The following is a 22706-nucleotide window of genomic DNA, read 5'->3' as shown; positions in this document are numbered from 1 at the left end:
GAGTACAGTCAATCCTTCATACCCTTGGGTTTTGTGTCTGCAGATTCAGCCAACCATGGATTGAAAATATTTGGGGGGAAAAACAATAACAAATAACAATACAATAATAAAAATACAAATAAAAAACAATACAATATAACAACTATTTACATAGCATTTGCATTGTATAAGTGATCTGAGCATCTGAGGATTTTGTTATTCCTGGTGGAGGTTTGCGGAGGTAGGGGCGACCTGTGGGGTGGGGGCAGGTTCTGTAAGCAATCCTCTACCAATACCAGGGAACGACTGTACTGCTTTGTGGTCTTACATAGACTTCTATTTTTTATAGTATGTATCACATTCATTTTCTTAAAGTATGAACTCTTAAAGTTCTTTCACCAGTAAATTCATTTTAAAAAAAAAGGTTCAAATAAAACACTTGGCAGTCAGTACAAAGTTTGCTTATTGTAAGCAATTAGTTGAATTTTCAGTTTGGTGCCAATGAGTTTTAGTTTGAGTCTGATCCCTCCTTACCATCATTTTATTCCAGTTTATTCATCTGGTCAGATAGCCATTTCATGCATATGTGCTTTTTGGTTACTGTTGATTAAAAGATGTGATTGGTTGAGTTTGAGTCCATCACCATTCTTAGAAAAATAATTATTAAACTACAGAGGCTCAGATTCTTGCCCTATTTTTGTCACATTTTGGCAGAACACTTTGCCTCTTTGGGCATCATATATTTATTCAGCAAATATTTATTGAGCATCTACTTTGTGCCTGGCATTGTCCTAGTTGCTAGAAATATAGACTGTAATCTCTGCTCTTATGGAACTTACATTATATTTGTGAAAGACAATAAAAGTAAATAAAACATATAATATGTTAGATGATGATCAATACTATGGAGAAATATGAATCAGAGAAGGGTGATAAAGGAGTATGGGGTAGGAGTTGGAAGGCTGCCATCTTTAATTTAGTGAGGGGTCACTGAGAGATGACATTTGAGTGAAGACATGAAACAGGCAAAGTCAAACTCAGTCATGAAATTGTTCTTTTCTGTTTCTCCCTTACCTCCATTTCTCCCCTCCTCTGTTTTCTTGTATATCTACCTGGGTGGATGAATTATAACAAAATAGAAGTAAAGGTTTGAGTTTTGTAAGTTTCTTTTTCTTGACAAAAAGTTGAGAATAGAATGATAATTTCCTCTAACAGATCTTGAGAGTGTAAGAATCTGTGGTAAATACATAATAACTCAAGTTTGCTAAACTAGGCTACTTAACTGGTTCCCTATTTTATTGTTGAATCAAATATCCTAAAAGCCACCATTTGAAGAGATTTTAAAAGTTGATTTAGTTCTCTGAGTGACATCCTTGTTTGTTCTAAGCAAAGTACAATGGGAAAGACATTGACAGTCAAAATATTAGAGTTAAAGGACCTAGCTGCCTCACTAACTTTATTTAAGGTAAAGTTACTTCAGTTTCTTTTTCTGTGAAATCGAGTTGAAAATATCTTTGTTTTGAAGATGTTAGAAATATGTAAAATGTGTTTTACAGAGGTTAATGTGTGTATTATACTTTATTAAATCCCCCTAATTTAATGAGCTTTATACTTAGCACCAGTAGTAACTACATGGCTCATTCACAGTATGATATAGATAACCCTCCCATATATTCTTTGTCACTGAACATTGATACCTACTTTTTATGTGTGCAAGATTCTGTGTCAGGTGTTGGAAATATGAATAAAACATGGTTTATAGCACCAAAGCAATTACAGAATAAGGGAATTAGAAATGTAGACACTGAATCCACATTTTTTACAGGGCCTATAGTCAACTGATTTCATAATCAATTAAACCACTAATATCATGTATATATTGCATTATGGGATTTTTTTGTGAAATGCTGTATCAGAAGAGAATCTGGACCTATTCTCAAGGTGAAATAGCACTTTATTCTGCCATTCTCAAACCAATAAGTTATGAATTATCTTTCATAAATGTAAGCAGTAAGTAAACTCTTAGGAACAGAATGGCAGCCTTTTTCTATAAATCTCATATTTTAAAATATTATTTCTGTTAAGAGATACTTACTGTCATTGAATCTGTGACCATTGAAGATCTGTAAGGGTTCATTCCATTATTTTCCTGTGAAATTTTGAACTTACTTGGAGGAATTATTGGCTCTGGTCATAATCCTAAATTATAACTCTATAGCTCTTATGTGTTCAAAATTGTCGGGAGTCTTCATTTCATTTATTTAGCAAGATTAAAAAAAAAAAAAAACCAAACTGATCTATTGAGTTCATTTTGGGCTTGTTTCCTTCTTTAAACTTTTGAAATGTGACCGGGATTGTAGCCCCTAGATTCTGTCATCCTATCATAGACATTAATATCTCAAACCGATCTTTAGGAACTGTAAAATAGTTCTTCCTTTTCAAAATAGACTTAATGTATTTGCTCCTGGTATGTAATTGCAAGTCAGTAGGTAGGACCTGTGCATCAAGATGTGGTGGTTTCTGGCAATTTGGACTTCTGCCTTTGATATCTGGTAAGCAGGGAGAATTTGAGACCCAGTGAGATGGAAAAATAAATGAAACTTTAGTGTAGTCTTTCATTTAGGACAAACTGTACCAATCTCTACCAGTGACTCTGAGGTTACCACCATTTTTTTCAGTCTCTGGTTCCTGAGGGTTGTTGCTTATAGATTATAAATGAAATATCCAGGGTATAATTCAATATTACCAACAAACCAAAATAATAAAATAGAGTCCTAGACTGTCATTAAAATCTTCTGCCTACATTGACAGTCTTATTTTTTTTATTCACATTTTTACACATGAATATTTTGGTCTTTTTTATTTCTTGTCTCTCTGTCTTTACCTAGTTCTTTCTTCTGTCTGTCTAAAATGATTTTTCTGCCCTTTGTTATAATAGCTTTAGATGGCCAAATCATACCCTGGTGTTCTAAGATTAGCAGATCATTTCATACTAGAAAAAATAGAACTGGTCCTAAGGAGAATAGACCAGCAATCAAAATTAATGTCTGCTGAGTTGAGGGTGAGGTGGAAACATGGGAGTAGAGATATTTAGATGGTATACTAAATTTGTTGTATACTCTCAAGCAGATTCTGAGCAAGAAGATTGATTCTATACTCTACCCATACCCATGACAGTAATAACTAACATTTACTGAGCACATACAGTGTGGCAGACACTCTTCTAAGTGTTTTGCATTTATTTACTCATTTAATTGTCACATATTTGTGAGATATGAGCTGTTACTGTCTGATTTTATGGATGAGACAACTGAGATACAGATATGTTAAATAATTTGCCCAAGGTCGCACATACCTGTTAAGTGGAGAGCCTCAATTTAAATTCTGTCAGTCTGTCTTCAGAGAGTAAACTACTCGGTAGTATCCTCTATTGCTTCTCTGCTTCTGCTTGTAGTTCCAGGTGTACATCCTGCCTTGTTTGTGATTGGCCCAGAAACTGGAGAGGACTAAGCTTCAGTGTTAAGGCCCTCTTTCTGCAGAAGGGTAGGCAGCAACTGACACAATCATAGGATTGGGACAGTAATCTAGCATACCAGTTTACTGTCCCAATCCTATGTTCTATTGCTCAAACTTCATAGAAATACTGCCCTAATGATGTTTGGGCAATACAACATTTGAGCAAAGAATGGTATAAATTGGTCTTTTAGGGGGATTAATTTAGCAGTGATACTCAGCATGTTTTAGAGTGGAAAACATAGAGGCAGAGAGATCAGTTAAGGTTTTCAGTTTTCCTGGCATGATCATAAGGGAGCCTGGTGCACAGGAGAGGAATTGGCTTGAGGCAGTGCAGTGGAAATTTGAAGTAGAACCCACACATTTAATCCTCATTCTATTGCTTAATGGCTTTATAACTTTAGCATTTTTAGGCCTCAGATTTTCTCATCTGCAAGATGGGGGTAGTTGAATAATATAATCTCTTAGGACCCAAGTCTAATACACTGTGATGTTTCTGAACTGAATTGTCAACTGTTTGAAAAATAACAAATTGTATTAAAAATCGAGGAGTCATTCCCTGGATGTTGATTTTGAAGTTATGTGAAGAGAAGTGATGGTTGGTGGCCAGGTGTGGTGGCTCACACCTGTAATCTCAGCACTTTGGGAGGCCAAGACAGGTGGGTCACTTGTACTCGAGAGTTCGAGACCAGCCTGTGCAACATGGTGAAACCCCATCTCTACAAAAAAGTATAAAAATTAGCCAAGTGTTGTGGTGTGACTGTAATCCCAGTTACTCAGGAGATGGAGATGAGAGGACCACTGGAGCCTGGGATGTGGAGGTTACAGTGAGCCGTGATCGTACCACTGCACTCCAGCTTGGGCAACAGAGTGAGACCTTGTTTAAAAAAATAAAATAAATAAATAAATAGAAGTTGTGGTTGGAATTGTGTATAAGGATGAGATACACAAGAGGCAGGTCTGAGTGGTAAATATTTCCATATGAGTGTTCTGTAAGCACCACAAATCCAATATGTCCAAAACTGAATTTATTTTTCCCTCAAAGAATGCTTTCTCCCTCCTTTGAATTCCATATCATGAATAATCTCTTACCACCCAGGGCAGGCATTTGAGGGGGTCATATTTGTTCTCCACATTTACCTTTATCCAGTGTATACTTATATTCTTTTGGTTTTAACTTGTTCTCATCTCCCTAAACCAACCTTTTCTCCATTGACACTGTTACTGTTTTAATTGAGAAAGTCATTAACTGTCTCTTAACTGGACTCTCAGCTTGTCTTCTACCAATACAGACCTTTGTCTTTCTGATGCACAAATTTGGTCATACTTTCCTATTAGCATTAAAGTTCTTAGCATGAACACTTTAGCATGGCAATCAAGACCTTCCCTGAAGAGGCTCTTGTATGTTTTCAGTTTCATCTTGGACTACTTTGCTTTGTGCCTGATATTTCAGTGATATGAGACCACCAATTCTCATATTGTCATCTTGTTTCATACTTCTTTGCTTTTTCATACTTTCTCTGTTTCATACTTCTTTGCTTTTTCTCTGCCTTGGATCTCCTTACTCTGCTTTGGTAATTCTTGCTCTTTTTGCAAAACCAAGTTCACTGTAGTATCTTCACTGCTTCCTTGCCTCTTTCCCTTTCATAGTGGCTTAGGTCTCTGAACAAAGATGTCTTTTCTAAACCTTTTCATAATGTAAACATTTGCTTCATTGTGTTTTTTTCACAGTGAACTCCTTGAGAGGAGAGACAGTCTTTTTTAACTTTGGACTGAAACACTTAGTACAATCCCTGAAATATGTACAACCTGGTAAATGTTTTGCTCAGGCATCCTTTCCACATATAAATATATTGATAATTCTCAGAACAAATGATCAGAAATGGTAGAGTAGATATTTTACTGTTATTTCTTAGTCTGATGATTACTATATTAGATTTAGTCCCTGAATGTCTCAGTGAATGGTCTTTTTATTTTGCTGTTTTTTGTTTGTTTGTTTTTTGTTTGTTTTTTTGAGACAGGGTCTTGCTGTTTTGCTCAAGCCAGAGGGCTGGAGTGCAGTGTGCAGTCATGGCTCACTGCAGCCTCAGAGTCCTGGGCTCAAGCAATTCTCCTGCCTCAGCCTCCTGAGACTCAGCTGGGACTCAGGTATGTACAACCACGCCTGGCTAATTTTTTAAAAATTTTTTTGTAGAGATGAGGTCTCACTATGTTGCCCAGGCTGGTCTCAAACTCCTGGTCTCAAGCAATCCTCCCATTTTGGCCTCCCAAAGCACTGGGATTACAGGCATGTGCCACCATGCCTGGGCTAAGTGGAAGGTCATGATTACTGGCTGACTTTACTACTGGTTGCTTTACAGCCTCTTTTCAACTTTTTTAGTATGCTTACAAATATTCTTAAAGATTACATTTCTAACATCAGCATTGAAATTTTTGGCTTTTAAATGTCATCAGAAAGAAAGAATGTGGCCTAGCTGAAATGAATCTTAATATTTTTCCCCTTACAGTTCTTCCCCTCACCCCATGGTATGTTTATAGTGTGAATGAAACCTCAAAGGAACATACTACTGGAGGTGAGCCAGAATGTTAAATTTTGTATGGATTGGCTGGGCATGGTGGCTCATGCCTGTAATCCCAGCACTTTGGAAGGCCAAGGTGGGTGGATCACCTGAGGTCAGGAGTTCGAGACCAGCCTGACCAATATGATGAAACCCCATGTCTACTAAAAATACAAAAATTAGCCAGGCATGGTGGCATGTGCCTGTAATCCCAGCTACTGGGGAGGCTGAGACAAGAGAATCGCTTGAACCTGGGAGGTAGAGGTTGCAGTGAGCCGAGATCTTGCCATTGCACTCCAGCCTGGGCAACAAGAACGAAACTCCGTCTACAAAACAAAACAAAAATTTTGTATGGATTGCTCCTAAGACCTGCAGAAAAATGCAAATAGGGTCATTTTAGTGTTTAGAGGGAAAAGCTTGTCCTGTAGAAATACATCAGAAAGATCTATTTCAGCAGGTTTTCATAGAGGGGAAAAGTTATTTCTTGTAATCTTGATCACTAATGATGTTGAAATTGATCACCAGTCAGTCATTCTGTTCTCTTTGCATTGAAATTTTAAATAGTGTTTGCTATAAATACTACACTGTATTTTTCTATTAAAAATTATTGTAACATTCACAGGTGAAAAGTATAATTATCTAATGGTGGGTCATTAGCTCAGAACTTTGAGCTTAGCAAATTTCCTGTCTTCTACCAAAGTAATTGAATGTCTAAAATAATGACTATTTCAGCAGGTCTCTTTAGTAAATAAGAATTATAGGTAAGAAAATTTTTCTTTTCTAAAAGTGTTAATGATGTGTTAGTAGTATTAGTCTTAAAGTATACTTTTGTAGTTCAAAATTTGAGTGTACATTTTAGTGATGCATTTTATAATTTAAAATTTACTGTGTGCTTTTCTAAATATTTTTAAGATTTATTTTTCTAAATGTGTTCACTAGTTATTATGATTCTGTTCCTTAAAGAGAGTGCTAATATGGTAAAAGGCACAAAACAAGATTGAAATCATAGGCCTCTTAATGCAAGTTATTTCAATAACTTACTTTGTTCTCACCTACCAGTTTCCTGCCAGTACAATAAAGAGTAATAAAAACCTCTGTCACCAACCTCCATTGCAGAGATAGCAAGAGGACTGTGTTTCCTCTGTTGAAATGCCAGCAATAATGAACATACTTAACGGGGCTCATTTTAATAGCTGCATACAATTAATTTATTATAATAGGCATATGCTAAAATGATTAGCATGGTAATATTTCTTTTATAAGAATATAAAAGGTCTTACTTTTATAACATTTACAATGATGAGCTGAGGGAGAAAAATCTTTCATGAAATATTTAAATTGTTCTGTGACCAATTTGTTTTTCAAACTGAATTTAAAATAACTAAATGCTTAGAAATAAAAATGAGTTGTAATATACACATTTATTTCAAAACTTCATTAATTTGCTTTTTCATGCTTTTTGCTTTTTTAGACTAATGTTTCATGTTTTCTTACTACTTCATAACTAATTTTATTCTTAAAACTTATTTTCCTTTATACTGCATTAAAGCAGTGAAGTTATACTGTATACTTGATGTGATCTCATCTTTATAAGTATTGTGCACAATTAAATACTTGAGACAATTACAAAATCTTTAACCCCCAAAATGATTGACGTTTGTGTCTTTTGTCAATTTTTTGTGCAAGTTTTATTCATTTCAATTGGCTTAACAAGTTGGTTGTAAATTATTGTAGTGCACTGCCAATATAGTGGTTTTACAAAGGACATAATCTATTTTAAGTAGCAGTTTTGCCTAATAGCTAAAGTACAGATAAGTAATTTCATACAGTTAATTATTAATATTTAACAAAGTATAAACATTTATAGCCCTAATTTTTCAAATATGCCCTCAAAGGATGGATGAAGAAGGAGGGTTTTGCCAACTCTGTTTCATTGATTAGCCGTGAGAGTAGCTTTTAGGATGGTTGACATTTCTATCCTATTAGATATCTTTTTTTTGGTCAATGAAATTTAAGATAATATAGTTGCTGCTTATGTTAAACATGTTATTCCTTAGGTATAGCTATTAAGCCTTCATAAAATTATGTATAACTTAACTCTTGATTAATGACATTTCAGATCAGGTAGGTACCCTACTTACACAGATTAAAATTGAGTTTAATATATAATATCACAAATAATATTTAGTCATTTCTGCAGCTTCTAAAACAAAGATCCTTTGGATAAGCTAGCTCTTAGATTAAATTGATTATTTTACAAGATTTTCTGGATGGCATATACCTTTGTTAATGTTTTAATAAGTTATAATTAATATTTTTAGAAATCAAGAAGTTTTAATATTTGAGCAGTGCTTATGGAGGTTTTAAAGAGAATATATTCCTCAAAATTCTAATTACTTCTGTGATTTTACTGCCTCCAGAGTAAGTTGACTATAATATATATGTAAACGGCATTATCATGTTGAATTTCACAATAGATAAAATATTTATCTTTTTTCACTTTTTAAGTCCTGTAATCGTAAATACTGAGGCATATTACTTATATAAGCATATAACCTGCTTTTAATTTTTAAAGAGTAATTCTTGTTTTACTAATGTGTATGTCTTTTATTTTAAATTGTACTTAGCAAAGAGAACATTTCTTAAATGCCCTTGTTTTTAGAGAACAAGGAAATAAATGTCTTTATTGATTTAGCACATTTATTGAATCTACTATTTAGTCTCATACATTTAACTTTTACCTTAAAACATTTACAGAGGTCAATTTACTATTAAAGTATAAAATGTACATTAGTTTCGATCTACATTTTAATTATTTTAGGCTGGCAGAGAAAGAACTGTTTCATATTTTACCATCGTACATATAAAATAAAATATTCAATACTTATCTTGTTTTCAAGATTAAAAAAAGAAGCTCCCACAAAGGAACAAGAACCTGTGTCTAAGGTAAAGTTTGTTTTACTTTATACCTTAAAGGTTTATACATTTGAAAGTATTATTGGTATGATATAAAAATTTTTTTCAATTTCAGCATGCATACATCAACAATATTTGGGATGTTGTGAGGAAGAAAAAAATCGAGATTTAAAATTTTCCTTACATATAAAAATATCTAGCCCGAAGTAAAATTTTAAGGTGTTCTTGTTTTGACAAAGACATCTTATATTTCACTTGCCTGTTATTTAGTTCAACTAGTGAGTAATGGAGATAAATTTATGAATTAAAAATCCCCAAATCAGTAAAACCTCAATCACTTGGCACACTGGAAAAATTAGTCTTTCCAGGTTTAATTTTCTGGGATATTTTAACTGTCAAAAGGTTAAACTAATTTTTAAAATAGAAATATTTTGAATGTATCTTAAATATGTTTTAAACAAGTACTCTGAATGCAAAACTCAGAATTATCATATAAATGTTATTTACCGGACAGTCTAATAGATGTGTGTGGAAATAGTTTTGCTCAACTACTTGCTTTCTTGATGTCAATTTATGTTGATATTACTTAATGATTGTTTGCCTCTTTCTGAGTGTAATGAAGTGAGGTAGATTTGGCATTTATCTTTTGAATACTTTGTCTTGAATGGTGCATAATATAACTGAAACCCAGGCAGAAGTATCAGCCTTCTTCCAAGCAGCTTTCTTTTGTACCATAGAAAGTTTTCTTTTGTTTAAAAATTTTTTAACGACAAATTTCTTTAACAGATGCAGGTTTTTTAATTTTTTAATCTATTTCTTCTCGAGGGAGTTTTGGTAGTTTGTAGTTTTTTTGAGGAATGGGTTCGTTTTACCTAATATGTTGAACTCTAATCTTATGTATATTGAGAAAGTTGCTTATAGTATCCCTTATTGTCTTTGTAATCTTTGGAATCTGCAGTGATATCCCCTCTCATTCATGATATTGACAATTTGTGTGTTTTTTCTATTCTTATTGTATATTTTAATTTTAAATATGTTGTAAATACACAGAATGCAGTATTACAGTTTTTACTTTAGACAGTTTTTTTTAGGGCAATTAAAAACTTTAAAATTAGCTTTATATTTACCTTTATTTTTACCATTTCCTATGCTCTTCATTTCTTTATGTAGTCTTCATTTCTGTTTATCACATTTACATTAAAAATTCTGGCCAGGGATATAATGGAGCAAATGTTTCGGGTTTATACAGGGGTATACAAGCCACTGTTTGCCCCCAAAATAATTATGCCAAATTTGTTCCTTGTTTAACTCATCATAATTTAACAGGAGAAAATGCTGCATTCTGTGAATTTAAATATGATCAACTTTTTTAGTATTGTACAAAGGATATATATTTTAGGGGTAGGGGAATTCAGTGAGCAAATGGGATATTCTTGTCTGGTCTAAAAATGACATTAAAATCACATATAGTTACCTTATGGGCATCAAGATAAATGCAGTTGAGACACTTTGCACACAAATTAAAGATGATTATCAAATATTAAAAGATATAATATCAAATGACAAAATACATTATGCTGAAATTGAAAGCATATTGGTACAAATAGATTACAAAGTGTTATGCAGATTATCTGTATGGATATTTTGAGCCAAGTGGAAGAAGCTAAAGCTTTACAATCAGTAAACATGACTACATATAAAGCTACACACTTAATAAAAGGTCTATCCCTTTGCTTACAACAATTGAAGGTAATTTTGAAAGTGTATTTGATGAACATAAAACTTGAGCAAGAGATACACATATTCTTCTCAAATTTTAAAATAAATGAAAAAAGTAAACAAATGAGAAATGCATGAGTCACTGGGTGAAGAGTATTGATAATTATGAGGGCAGTGCTTATTAAATAGAAATTAAGATTATAAATGCCCTAATTTCATATTTTATATAGATATATAAAAAATTCAGTGAAATGTTTTCAGATTTAGAATTTCTAAACTGGAGAAAAGTTGTTTTGTATAAATATATCTGATTTACAAAGACGAGCCACTAAGTTTGCACTTAAATATTCTGACGATTTAAATTCTATAGAAATTCTATATGAAATAGTTTAAAGCAGCATTTGATATCAGTAACATACAATCAAGTTTGTGTTTGGGTCTTCTAAACCTTCTTAACATATTTTGCTTAGTGCAGTCTTAAACAGATTTGGAAATGGTATTAAAAAATTTTAAACAATTCCAGCCACAGTGGAATCCTGCAAATGAAGCTTAACTGTAAACTGAAGTTAATATAACTTTTTTTATGATTGTCACTTGTTCAAGAGAAATTGTACATGACAGTTTGCTCATTTGAAAACAAAATAAGAAAAGAATTAGATTTGAAAATGTACTGTTGATGCATTTGCTTCCATTAGCCAGGAGAATAAAATAATACTGTTTGGCATAAGCAAAATCTTTAAGTTTAAGCTAATGTGAGTTTAATTCTCCTACTTTTAAATTTTTCAATATTTTTCTGACTAACATTCTAGAAAAAAAAATTTTTAAATACACAAAAACAGGCTGGGCACAATGGCACACACCTGTAATCCCATCACTTTGGAGACAGAGGTGGGAGGATTGCTTAAGTCTAGGAGTTAGAGACCAGCCTGGGAAACAAAATGAGACCCTGTTGCTAAAAACAAAAAACAAAACAAAAACACATCACACACAAAGCAAAACTTATAGGGGCATTCATTTTTTCTTTTGCCTCAGGCTTCAATATGCCTTGGTATAGCACTGATTGCAGAATAGTTACATCAAAATTTTTGAGACTGTTATGCTGAGCCAGAAAGTACCCCATGATTTCTTTTTTTTAAATTTAATTTAATTTAATTTTTTATTATTATTATACTTGAAGTTTTAGGGTACATGTGCACAATGTGCAGGTTATTTACATATGTATACATATGCCATGCTGGTGCGCTGCACCCACCAATTTGTCATCTAGCATTAGGTATATCTCCCAGTGCTATCCCTCCCCACTCCCCCCACCGCACAACAGTCCCCAGAGTGTGATATTCCCCTTCCTGTGTCCATGTGTTCTCATTGTTCAGTTCTCACCTATGAGTGAGAATATGCAGTGTTTGGTTTTTTGTTCTTGCGATAGTTTACTGAGAATGATGATTTCCAATTTCATCCATGTCCCTACAAAGGACATGAACTCATCATTATTTATGGCTGCATAGTATTCCATGGGTGTATATGTGCCACATTTTCTTAATCCAGTCTATCATTGTTGGACATTTGGATTTCTTTTCCTTTTCTATACCTTATGTTATTTTTCTGGAGTTAAAAATGTGTATCTTTTTTACTCGTTTGTTTAGTTTTCTGTGCACCTAATGCTGTATTTTTTTCTAATGTTGCAATTTCTGTCTCTAATATTTGGAAATAGTTTTTCCAGTGTTCACACACATAAAAAAAAAATTGTTGGGGAGTGAAGGGGTCTGAAGATCTCCTCCCGGACTTCCTGCCTCAACTTCAACTAGTTGCTCTCTAAGCCTGTGCTTAGTTCTGTTATGTCAAGATTATCCTTTGCCACTCTCTTGTATTGGATGTCCTGTTTGCTGAACCATGAATTAGTCCTCATTTCTTGGCTTACTCATCATTTTGATGAATTGTGTCCTCTACTAGCTTCCTCAGAAGGTGTGCATCTTTTTTCAGTTTTTGCATATCTAAAAATATACAAATGATAGTTTGGCTGAAGTACATAAAAACAATTCCCATGCAGTTTTTAAAATGTTGTTTTTACTGTCTTCTTATATCCAGTATTTGTATTAAGTCTAATGCATGTCTTGCTCCAGTTTCTTGGTATTTAGGTTACTTTTCTTCTTTTTGGAAACTTTAGTGATTATCTCTGTCACTGGTGTTTTGAAATTGCATGATATGTTCACCCATCCTTTTTTCATTCATTGCATGAGGCATCTGACAAACCTTTGGAGTTTGGAGATTTCTGTTTGGGAGAAGTTTTCTTGTTTTATTTCTGTGGTAAATGCTAGCTTTTATTTTCTGTGTTCTCCTATTTTTAAGAAACTCCTATTGTTCTGACATTGAGCCTCCTGCATCAACTCTTTTTTTTTTTTTTTTTTTTTAGCTCATTTAATTGTATGTTATGTTCTTTCTGGCCTTTTATCTTTTTGTTTTTTTGTTTCAATCTTTTTAAATAATTTTCTTAACTTAATTACTTATTTTAGTTGCCATATTTGTAATTTTGAAGAGCTCTGTAACTTTTTATTTGTTCTTTAGTTCTCTTTTTTACAGTTTTTGTTACTGTTTAATGGATATAATAACATATACCTCTTTGGAGATATTAAATATTTTATATATACTTTTTTCTTTTGTACCCAGCAATGTATCTGATGTCTGCAAGCCCCTTTCTTTATTCCTTTTTGTTTATTTTGGTACTTTTCATGTTAAGGTGTATATTTTGTTGTGTGGTGATCCTTACCCGCCCATACATAATTAAAGAATGAGGCTAAAATAATCATTGAAAACCGTATGTGTTTGAATGGAGACAGGGCTATCTTGCATAGCCATTCAGGTTGAACACTGCAGAACTCCTGCGGATACTATTTAAATATATCCTTTGTAGTCTCAAAAATTACTGATGTTTACCATATTAGAAATTGAAATAATGATATTTAAAAACTATTGTCAAAAATAAAAATAATAAATATATGTTAACATAAATAACATTTTTTCTGAAAAATAACTATTTTCCAAAGCAACAGAAATTTAGTGAGAAAGAATGGCTTGATTTTACACTTTTGCATATTTCTTTAATGTCAAGCTTAGTAGAAAAAAATTGGATTCTCATGTTTCTGAATCCAATCTGTTGTGATATATTCTTTTGGTTGAAATGTATGAAGAATACCCAGCCTCACCCAGTACTTTAATAATCTTTTCCAATAATTGTGATTATTCTCCTTTGATACTACACCAAAAGTGGAAGTTTTCTTGCTTGTTGCACTGTGGAATCTAACTCCATATCACTGACTTTTTTTGCTTTGTTACATCAAAATCTGTTTGTCTGTTTTACATTTTGAATGGATCTTTTATCCATGCCTAATTTTGTAATGTCATGCATTGGTCATTTGGAACATATTGGCCCTCTAAGTGCCCTGGATCTTCCAAATGTTGAAATATTTCATTATATAATATCAAGCACTCACAGTAAATATTAGCATTAATCTAATCAGCGGTGGGTAGGAGTTTTTGCTTGATTTTATTACTGGAAATGAATACTGTCAGTTGTTTTCCTTGATATGACAGGGTCACTTTGTTAATTTTTCAAAAAGAAAAAATCTACTGAAACTCAAGTCTAAATATTCATAGTTTGACAGTCATTCTTTAAAATAAAAATGATCCTGTTCTATGAAAAAAATGTGGTTAAGTACAACTCACAACTCAATCACAGACTCAAATATTTTCAGTAGGCAATGGTTGTGTCTTATGCATACTTTCTTTGCATTTTGTCACACAAAATATTAAAAAGATATGAGCTCAAAGATTGAGATTTAATAAAGTTTTTTTTTTGAATTTGTCTCGATGTGGTGTGAAGAATACAATGTGTATGGTGGTGAAGAATGCAATGACTACTAGTACACGTTGGGTTTGGTGCTACTGCCTTGATTTATATTAATTTGCCACCATTTTTACACACTACTGTTTGTATGCCAAGAGTTGTGACTTCAGATGCCTCCTGAAAGTGGCTTGGATTCCCCAGGTGTCCATATATCATACTTTGGGAACGGATGATATGAATTACAATGTGTTGCCCTCTGGATTTGTCCACTGTACTGTGTGCGCAATCTGCATGAAAATTGCGTAGACTTCAGTGTGGGAAAATTAGGTGCTGAACTGACTGATTCTTTGTTGAGGAGGATGGTCTCAACATCATTATGGAGAGGCCAGGTGTGGTGGCTCATGTCTGTAATCCCAACACTTTGGGAAGCTAATGCAGGAGGATCCCTTGAGGCTAGGAGTTTGAGACCAGCCTGGGCAACACTGGAGACTTCGTCTCTACAAAAAAAAAATGTTTTTAACTAGCCAGTCATGGTGAACACATACTGTGTAGTCCTAGCTACTCAGGAGACTGAGGTGAGAGGATTGCTTGAGCTCAGGAGTTCGAGGTTGCAGTTGAGCTATGATCGTGCCACTACATTCCAGCCTTGGTGACAGAGTGAGATCTTGTCTCTTAAAAAAATAAAATTCATTCTGGAATATTTTTTCTTTGGGGTTGATCATTTTCTCCAGAGAGAAATCTAGCTTCTAGCTGAGGGTGCTAGGTTGGGGAGTGAGTTCTCTGGCTGTTGGCATTCTGGAAGCCAGGCAGGGAGAGGGATTGTTAAGTACGTGGACTTTTACTAAAACTTTGTTTTCTCAGTATCTCATGCCTGCCTTTTGCTTTTCCTGGTGTTCATAAGTCTAGACTATCTCTACTTCAGAAAGTTAACTTTTAGGCTGGGCACGGTGGCTCACTCCTGTAATCCCAGCACTTTGGGAGGCCGAGGTGGGCAGATCATTTGAGGTCAGGAATTCACAACCAGACTGACAAACATGGTGAAACCCCATCTCTACTAAAAATAAAAAAAATTAGCTGGGCATGGTGGAACATGCCTGTAATCCCAGCACTTTGGGAGGCCGAGGTGGGTGGATCACCTGAGGTCAGGAGTTTGAGACCAGCTTGGCTAACATGGTGAAACCCCATCTCTACTAAAAATACAAAAATTAGCCGGGCATGGTGGTGGGTACCTGTAATCCCAGCTACTCAGGGACCTGAGACAGGAGAATCGCTTGAACCTGGGAGGTGGGAGGTTGTAGTGAGCTGAGATCATACCACTGCACTCCATCCTAGGTGACAGAGCTAGACTCTGTCAAAAAAAAAAAAAAAAAAGGGAAGGAAGGAAGTTAAGTTTTAGCCTCTTTGGTAAGGGAAGGGATAAGTGCCTGTTGTGTAAGTTGCGGGGAAGGAGCATTTAGATTTCCCAGCAATGCTTTGTTTTTATGTACTAAATAGTAGACTGACCACCTGCAAATACCAGGTGTTTTTGGTTCTCTGGGCAAATTGATCTCTTCTCCTTGCACTCCTCCACTGCAGACATTGATTGTAACTTCCTCCATACTGCTTAAATCAGTAGCCACTCTTCCAATGACTTTCCTATTTCTAAACATTTGGTGAAATCTGTTTAGCAATTAGTATACTTTGGTGTTTTCTTCATCTTTATGAGTAAAAATATTTTATTTCTTTGCCCTTGTTTTAGCAGGGTTTTGAGATGGTGAGTAGATGAGTGTGTGTGATTAATACACCATTATCAATTTCACAGGCTTGAGTACATCTACCATAGTGGTTAAGAGGTAGATATAGATTTGAATCTGTACTACTTATTGTGGTATTGCCTTGGTTCTTTACCAGTTATTGTGGTATTGCCTTGGGTTCCCACTCAAGTCTTATTTCTCATGTATTAAAATAGTGTTTATAAAATCTAATATGTAGATTAAATGAGATAGTGAATGTAAAGTTCTTAATATACTGCTTCATGCATCATATGTACTCCATAGCTGGTAATTGTTACAAGTTGTTAGGTTGGCCTATGGTTTACTGTGGTTTTACACTTTTCTTTCTTCCCTGTAAAACATTTGAAATAAGTACAATATTTCTTACTTTGTGTACTGTTTCATGTTTTTGGTTTGACAGTGGAAGGGTTACCGTGACTCAATATGAAATCATAAATTCAGAAATGTTTTATCTAAATATCTGTGCTTAATATATTTATATAAAATACTATGGATGCATCTTGTTATTCAAATTCAAGTTGTGTTTTACTAGTTTTCTATTTAAGTAATTGTAATTATGAGCCACATTTGAAATAGAGGTTACGAAAAGCAGATATTGACATGAGTGGGTAAATGCTTTTTTACCTTGAATCAGAAACTTTTGGTACACTGAAACTTTTATAGGTTTAAAAACATTTTTAAAACCTGCATATAATTGTGGAGTATTCTAATTACATTTTATATTTAATAATTTATTTTTCTATTTCTTTGTTATATTAAGTTGCACACTTGTTTCTTTTATCCAGAGAGTTTAGTATAATAAAAATAGTTTTCTTTAAGATTAACTGTGAATGTAAAAGAAAAGTATTATTAATTATTTCAGGAAATTGCAAGACCTAACATGGCTGAAAGAGAAACAGAAACATCAAATTCTGAAAGGTAAATATAAGGAAAAACTGAATTTCATAAAATTCAAGTATACAAAATAACACTTGAGCTGCATTATTTCACAGTTAACTGGCAAAGGACTATTTAAATTTTTGTATATAGTGCTATTTTCTGTAATGGCTCTTAATTAAAATAAAACTTAAAAACTTTAATCCAAGAAAAATATTCTCTATATCCTTTGTTTTTAAATCTTTTAAACATATAGAGTATATTTTATGTTGTTAAATTTTTGAAAAACTACTTACTAGCGAGTAAAATGTTGGCAGATTTTCTTTGCCCCTATTAAATGAAAACATTTACAAGATGCTACGTGTTACTGGACAGGAACAGTTATTGCAAATAGGTAATCTTAAGATTTTTTTAAAGTATTTTCAAAAAGCTATAAGACTACTTATATGGTAGGATCACAATAGTTTCAAAATTCAGGGATTGGCTTTTAAAATTTTCATACTTTGGTAGAATGTTAAAGAACACAAGCTGTTTCACAGTCTTTTAGCAGAAGAGAATCTGAACATTCCAATTAGAATTTTATTCCAAAGAAGGGTAATTTTATTTTGCCTTTTAAGTAATTTCACCCATTTATATCTGTATGCTGTATATTTTACTGTAGGTTGCCTGTTAGTCTGTTGAGATTAATTTTTTGTCCCTAAAAGCAAGTTATGGATTAAGTTCCTATGAAGGTGTTTCTTATACTTCAATAGTAAAGTTATCTCGCCCTTTCTTCACCTTGAATTTTTTGTAAGTTCTTGGGTGAATGTTAACAAAAAATCAACTAAGGAGTTAGAAAATGTGGACTAGTCATCTCTGTATTATTTAACATTTTCTGTAAATTGTAGTTAGTGCATTATGATCTGAACAAAACTAAGAATTATACAAATTTGAAATGAGGAAAAAAATAATAATTTTTTCCATATGTAATTGACCAGTTAAGATCCAAAAAATGAGTTAAGTGATTCAATTAATGAGAGTATTGATTAAAGTAACCTGGTATAAAAATCAGAATCTTTCTAATCTACCACTAACGTATGATTACAAAATATAGTGAACAAACTCACTCAATCATAATGTAACAAAAATGATACAAATAATTGATCACAGCCAGTTGCAGAGTTCTTTGTTCCTTCTCCACTCCCACTGATTCACTTGACTAGCCTTAAAAATATCTATATCTATATATATAGAGAGAAATGGGCAGGATCCAAATGAAGAAAAGCAAAATTTTCCATGATAAAAAATAATATATTAACTACATGATAGACTATTTTACAAATTAAATTACGAATTTAATAAACATGGGATTTGTTTCGGAAACTGACAAACTTAAAAAAAGATTTATATTTTTCTCACTATTGATACCATAATGTATTTAATCATTCCTTTCTTGTTGGATAACATACTAGGTTTTTGGTTGGGTGCTGTGGCTCATGCCTGTGATCCCAGCACTTTGGGAGGCCGAGGCAGGTGGATCACGAGGTCAGGAGTTCGAGACCAGCCTGACCAACATGGTGAAACCCCGTCTCTACTAAAAATATAAAAATTAGCCGGGCTTGGTGGCACGTGCCTGTAATCCCAGCTACTCGGGAGGCTGAGGCAGGAGAATCACTTGAATCCGGGAGGCAGAGGTTGCAGTGAGCCGAGATCATGCCACTGCACTCCACCCTGGGCGTCACAGTGAGACTGTCCCAAAAAAACAAAAAAAAAGATAAAAAGATATTAGATTTTTTGTATTCACTATTTTAAATGTTGTTTTAATGAGCATCCTTGATAAGTATCTTTTACATTTTAAAAGTATGAAATTTATCGGGAAGAGTTGTAGATTGTAGGTGATTTGTTTAGTTCTAAAGTATATTGTTACTCAATAATTGTTGAAACTGGGTGCTACTGGTTTAGGAATAGTCTAAAGACAAATCAGTAGAACAAAACAAATAGCAGAGAAATAGCCTTATATAAATAATAATTTAGTAAATAATAAATTATCTTTTGGAAATGTTGCTAGGATATTTGTGCAATTCATTGGAATATGTCTAAATGTCAGATTAAGTGTAAGAAATAAGGTATATGTAATCATTAAATTTATTTTCATAAAATAAGCATCCTTAGTTAGATCTAGATAATGGACTGGTGATCTTCTTAGAAATCTTGTTTCTCATATTTTGTGATTCACTAGATAGTTTCTGTTAACACATCAGGGCCAGAATAAACACACAGAAGCACACACATATATATGTGTACAAACATGCACACACTCTCAGATGTGTATGTATGTTATATATTTACATATAGTTTTTCAGGCATGTGTTTATTTTTTTTAAATTGGGCTATTAAAAATTAGAGAAATATGTTTGAATGCTTATCTGATTTTATGTATGGAAAGACATTCTAAACATAAGAAGCTATTTAAATCGTAAAGGAGACTGGGCATGGTGGCTCACACCTGTAATCCCAGCCCTTTGGGAGCCAAGGCAAGAGGATTGCTTGAGCGCAGGAGACCAGCCTGGGCAACATGGCAAGACATTGTCTCTATGAAAAATAAAAAAAAATAGCTGGGCTTGGTGGTGTGCGCCAATATTCCTAGCTACTTGGGAGGCTGAGGTGGGAGGATTGCTTGAGCCCAGGAGGTCAAAGCTGCAGTGAGACATTTGCACCACTGTGTTCCTGTCTGGGTGACAGAGCAAGACCCTGTCTCAAAAAAAAAACAAAAAAAAAAAACATAAAAAAAATAGATTTTTTTCCAAATTTTTTTTTTTTTAGGTACTTTTACAAGTTAATAAAAATACGTAAATTTGAACTAGAAACAGGCAAGAGATATGAACAGATGAAAATAATGACAGCCAGGACTAAAACTAGTTGATAGACATCTTTTAGTATGTGATTCCAGAGTTTCTCAGAATCTTGCCTAAGAAAACGGCCTCCTTCTAAATTTTACTGCCATAGCAAGGATTGGGAACTTGGACTTGTTTTCCTTTTTGGTGGGCAAATGTACCTTGACTTTTTATTTTTTAGAGCATGTCTTTATTTTGATAGTGTTCAAAAACATTGCTTTCTGAAGAAATACATAATAAATGACTTTATTTTTCAGTAAACAAGATAAAGCTGCTTCTTCAGAAGAAAAAAATGGATGTAATGCAAATTCATTTGAAGGCTCATCAACAACAAAAAGTGAAGAAAGCATAACGGTTTCAGATAAGGAAAATGAAACCTGTCTTGCAGACCAGGAAACTGGCTCAAAAAACATCTTCAGTTGTGATTCAAATATTGGTGCAGATAAAGTGGAAAAGAAGAAACAAATACAACACATTTGTCAGGAAATGGAGTTGAAGATGTGCCAAAGTTCAGAAAACATAATCTTATCTGATCAGATTAAAGATCACAACTCCAGTGAAGCCAGATTTTCTTCAAAGAATATTAAGGATTTGCGATTAGCATCAGATAATGTAAGCATTGATCAGTTTTTGAGAAAAAGAGATGAACCTGAATCTGTTAGTTCTGATGTTAGCGAGCAAGGCAGTATTCATTTGGAACCTCTGACTCCATCCGAGGTACTTGAGTATGAAGCCACAGAGATTCTTCAGAAAGGTAGTGGTGATTCTTCAGCCAAGACTGATGAAGTAGTGTCTCATCAAACAGATGACATTCCTGGAGGAAATAACCCTAGCACAACAGAGGCAACAGTAGACCTGGAAGATGAAAAAGAAAGAAGTTGAAATTAGTCATTTTAAGTTTCAGTGTACCAACGATAAGGGCATTTGGAACAGTGCTATCAGGTGAGCTCAGTGGTGCTGTTGTAGGTTCAGAAATGGAAATATGTAAGGGAGGTCACACATACACTTTACCTGTATGTTCAACCTATGTTATCAAACAAATCAATTCACCAATAATAGCATGATTAGTAGGGATTCCCAAAAAGTTTTTAAAAACACGAACAGGATTTTAATGATAATTAAATTTGCAGTGGAAAGGTCTCATTTAATGGTTTTCAAGGAAATGGGATTTGCTTGCTGACATGAATTGATGATATTAGTAATATTTATAAAGCCTTTCAAACTTCCATCAATCGTAAGCTAAAAATCTTTATTACCTGTATATCCTTTTCAGTTAACTGAGAGGAAGGGATTTGGAAACCATGTACTTTTGGGGAGTAATGGATGTAAAACAATGGCTGATTAGCATTGTTAACGAAGGCTTTATTTATGAGGATGATGCTGGTAAATGGAGCATGCTTAGAGTACTAAACTGATCTAATGAGAATTTGGAAGAACATAAACTTAATTTTGGATTTAATATAACATTCCAGTCAGACGCATGTAAACAGAATATTTGAATCTTTGTACCTCCATACAAGTGTTAGCCTGCCAGGCTGTAAGCTTACCTTAATTAAACTTTCAGTGAAAGTGGAATTATTAAGATATAAATTTATATTTGTGCTTTTTGTCAGTGTGTAAGCTGTGTAGAAATTCTTTGATGTATTAGTTGTATTAATGTAAAGTAGAAACCCATTGTTGAAACTCCTGTAGCTATTATGCTTTTAATATTGTTTTAATGATCTTCTTTAGAAATAGGCCCATAAAAATGGTCTGGAAGCCAAACCAAAGTATGGTATAATATAGATATTGTAAAGCAGTAAACTGAAAACATGTCTTGGCATGTATTCAGCCATGTTTAAGTGACTTTTCTGTAATTGTAAAATAAAAACTTCAAATGGGACCTAAAACAGTGATGTAAAAGAACTGGTTTTGGAAATTTAGCCTAATTTATCTATAAGATGGCTGCTAAATTGATTTTTCAGTTTTTTTATCATCTAGAATATAATAGATATAGAAATGAATAATATGAAGAACCGTAGTTTGCTTTGAAATACTAATAAACTTTTATTTAAAATGCTTCATTTTTACTTCTTAAAATGTGCTTTGGATTCTTAAATTTTGTTTCACTGAATGTTCAATGTTTTAAATGGCGATTAAAACTCTGCTGTATATAGTAGTTTTTGAGTAAATATTTGCAATAAAAATCTGTCCCCGAATAATTCTATTTTTCCAATCACTGCTTGATTCAGATTACCTTTGGTGCCTTTAGAAATTATATACTTGTTCAAGAAATTTAATATCAGTGTTAGTAGTGAGGATTCCATTCTACATTCTTTAACTGCTGATACATTATTTTAAATTAGGACTTAAAGTACAGGGGACAATATTGGTAATATTTGTGAGAATAGATTTGCTTTATAAATTCTTTTACTTCAAGAGAAATAGAATTTAATATTATACATTTCTATCTGCTCAACAATTTAAAGAGGCTAAATAGGCAAAATATATTATGAATTATTTTGAGTATTTTGGGGAGGAGAGCTAATATTTTTATCTTTCCTGCTCCCAAGAAAAGATAGGGAGAGAAGGAGCCGTTAGCTGTCATCCTTCATCTTGTTAAAATGTAATTCTGTATCATGGAAGATTTTTGGAATAATATAAACCTTAGAAGAGCAGG

The 22706-nt window shown here is 33.4% G+C and overlaps 1 protein-coding gene across 7 annotated transcripts in view; it reads left to right on the top strand.

The window, feature by feature from the left end:
• ZNF280D (zinc finger protein 280D) overlaps positions 1-22245 on the top strand; it is a 102523-nt gene extending 80278 nt beyond the window's left edge. For 3 of the 7 annotated variants that reach the window (XM_054451084.2, XM_054451081.2, XM_054451082.2), the window contains 4 exons: positions 5514-5640; positions 8951-8996; positions 17161-17216; positions 20305-22245. In XM_054451084.2, coding sequence (XP_054307059.1) covers positions 5514-5640; positions 8951-8996; positions 17161-17216; positions 20305-20929 — 854 coding nt within the window. In that variant the 3' untranslated portion in view covers positions 20930-22245. Of the gene's footprint in view, positions 1-5513; positions 5641-5999; positions 8997-17160; positions 17217-20304 lie in introns of those variants that run through there. The other 4 variants (XM_054451080.2, XM_063652645.1, XM_063652649.1 and 1 more) reach the window with 3 other exon arrangements.
• Positions 22246-22706: the final 461 nt, after the last annotated feature.

This window comes from Pongo pygmaeus, chromosome 16 (assembly GCF_028885625.2).
Source record: "Pongo pygmaeus isolate AG05252 chromosome 16, NHGRI_mPonPyg2-v2.0_pri, whole genome shotgun sequence".
Lineage (NCBI taxonomy): Eukaryota > Metazoa > Chordata > Mammalia > Primates > Hominidae > Pongo > Pongo pygmaeus.
The sequence above is the reverse complement of the archived record's forward strand: the minus strand, read 5'-3'. Positions and strand labels throughout refer to the sequence as shown.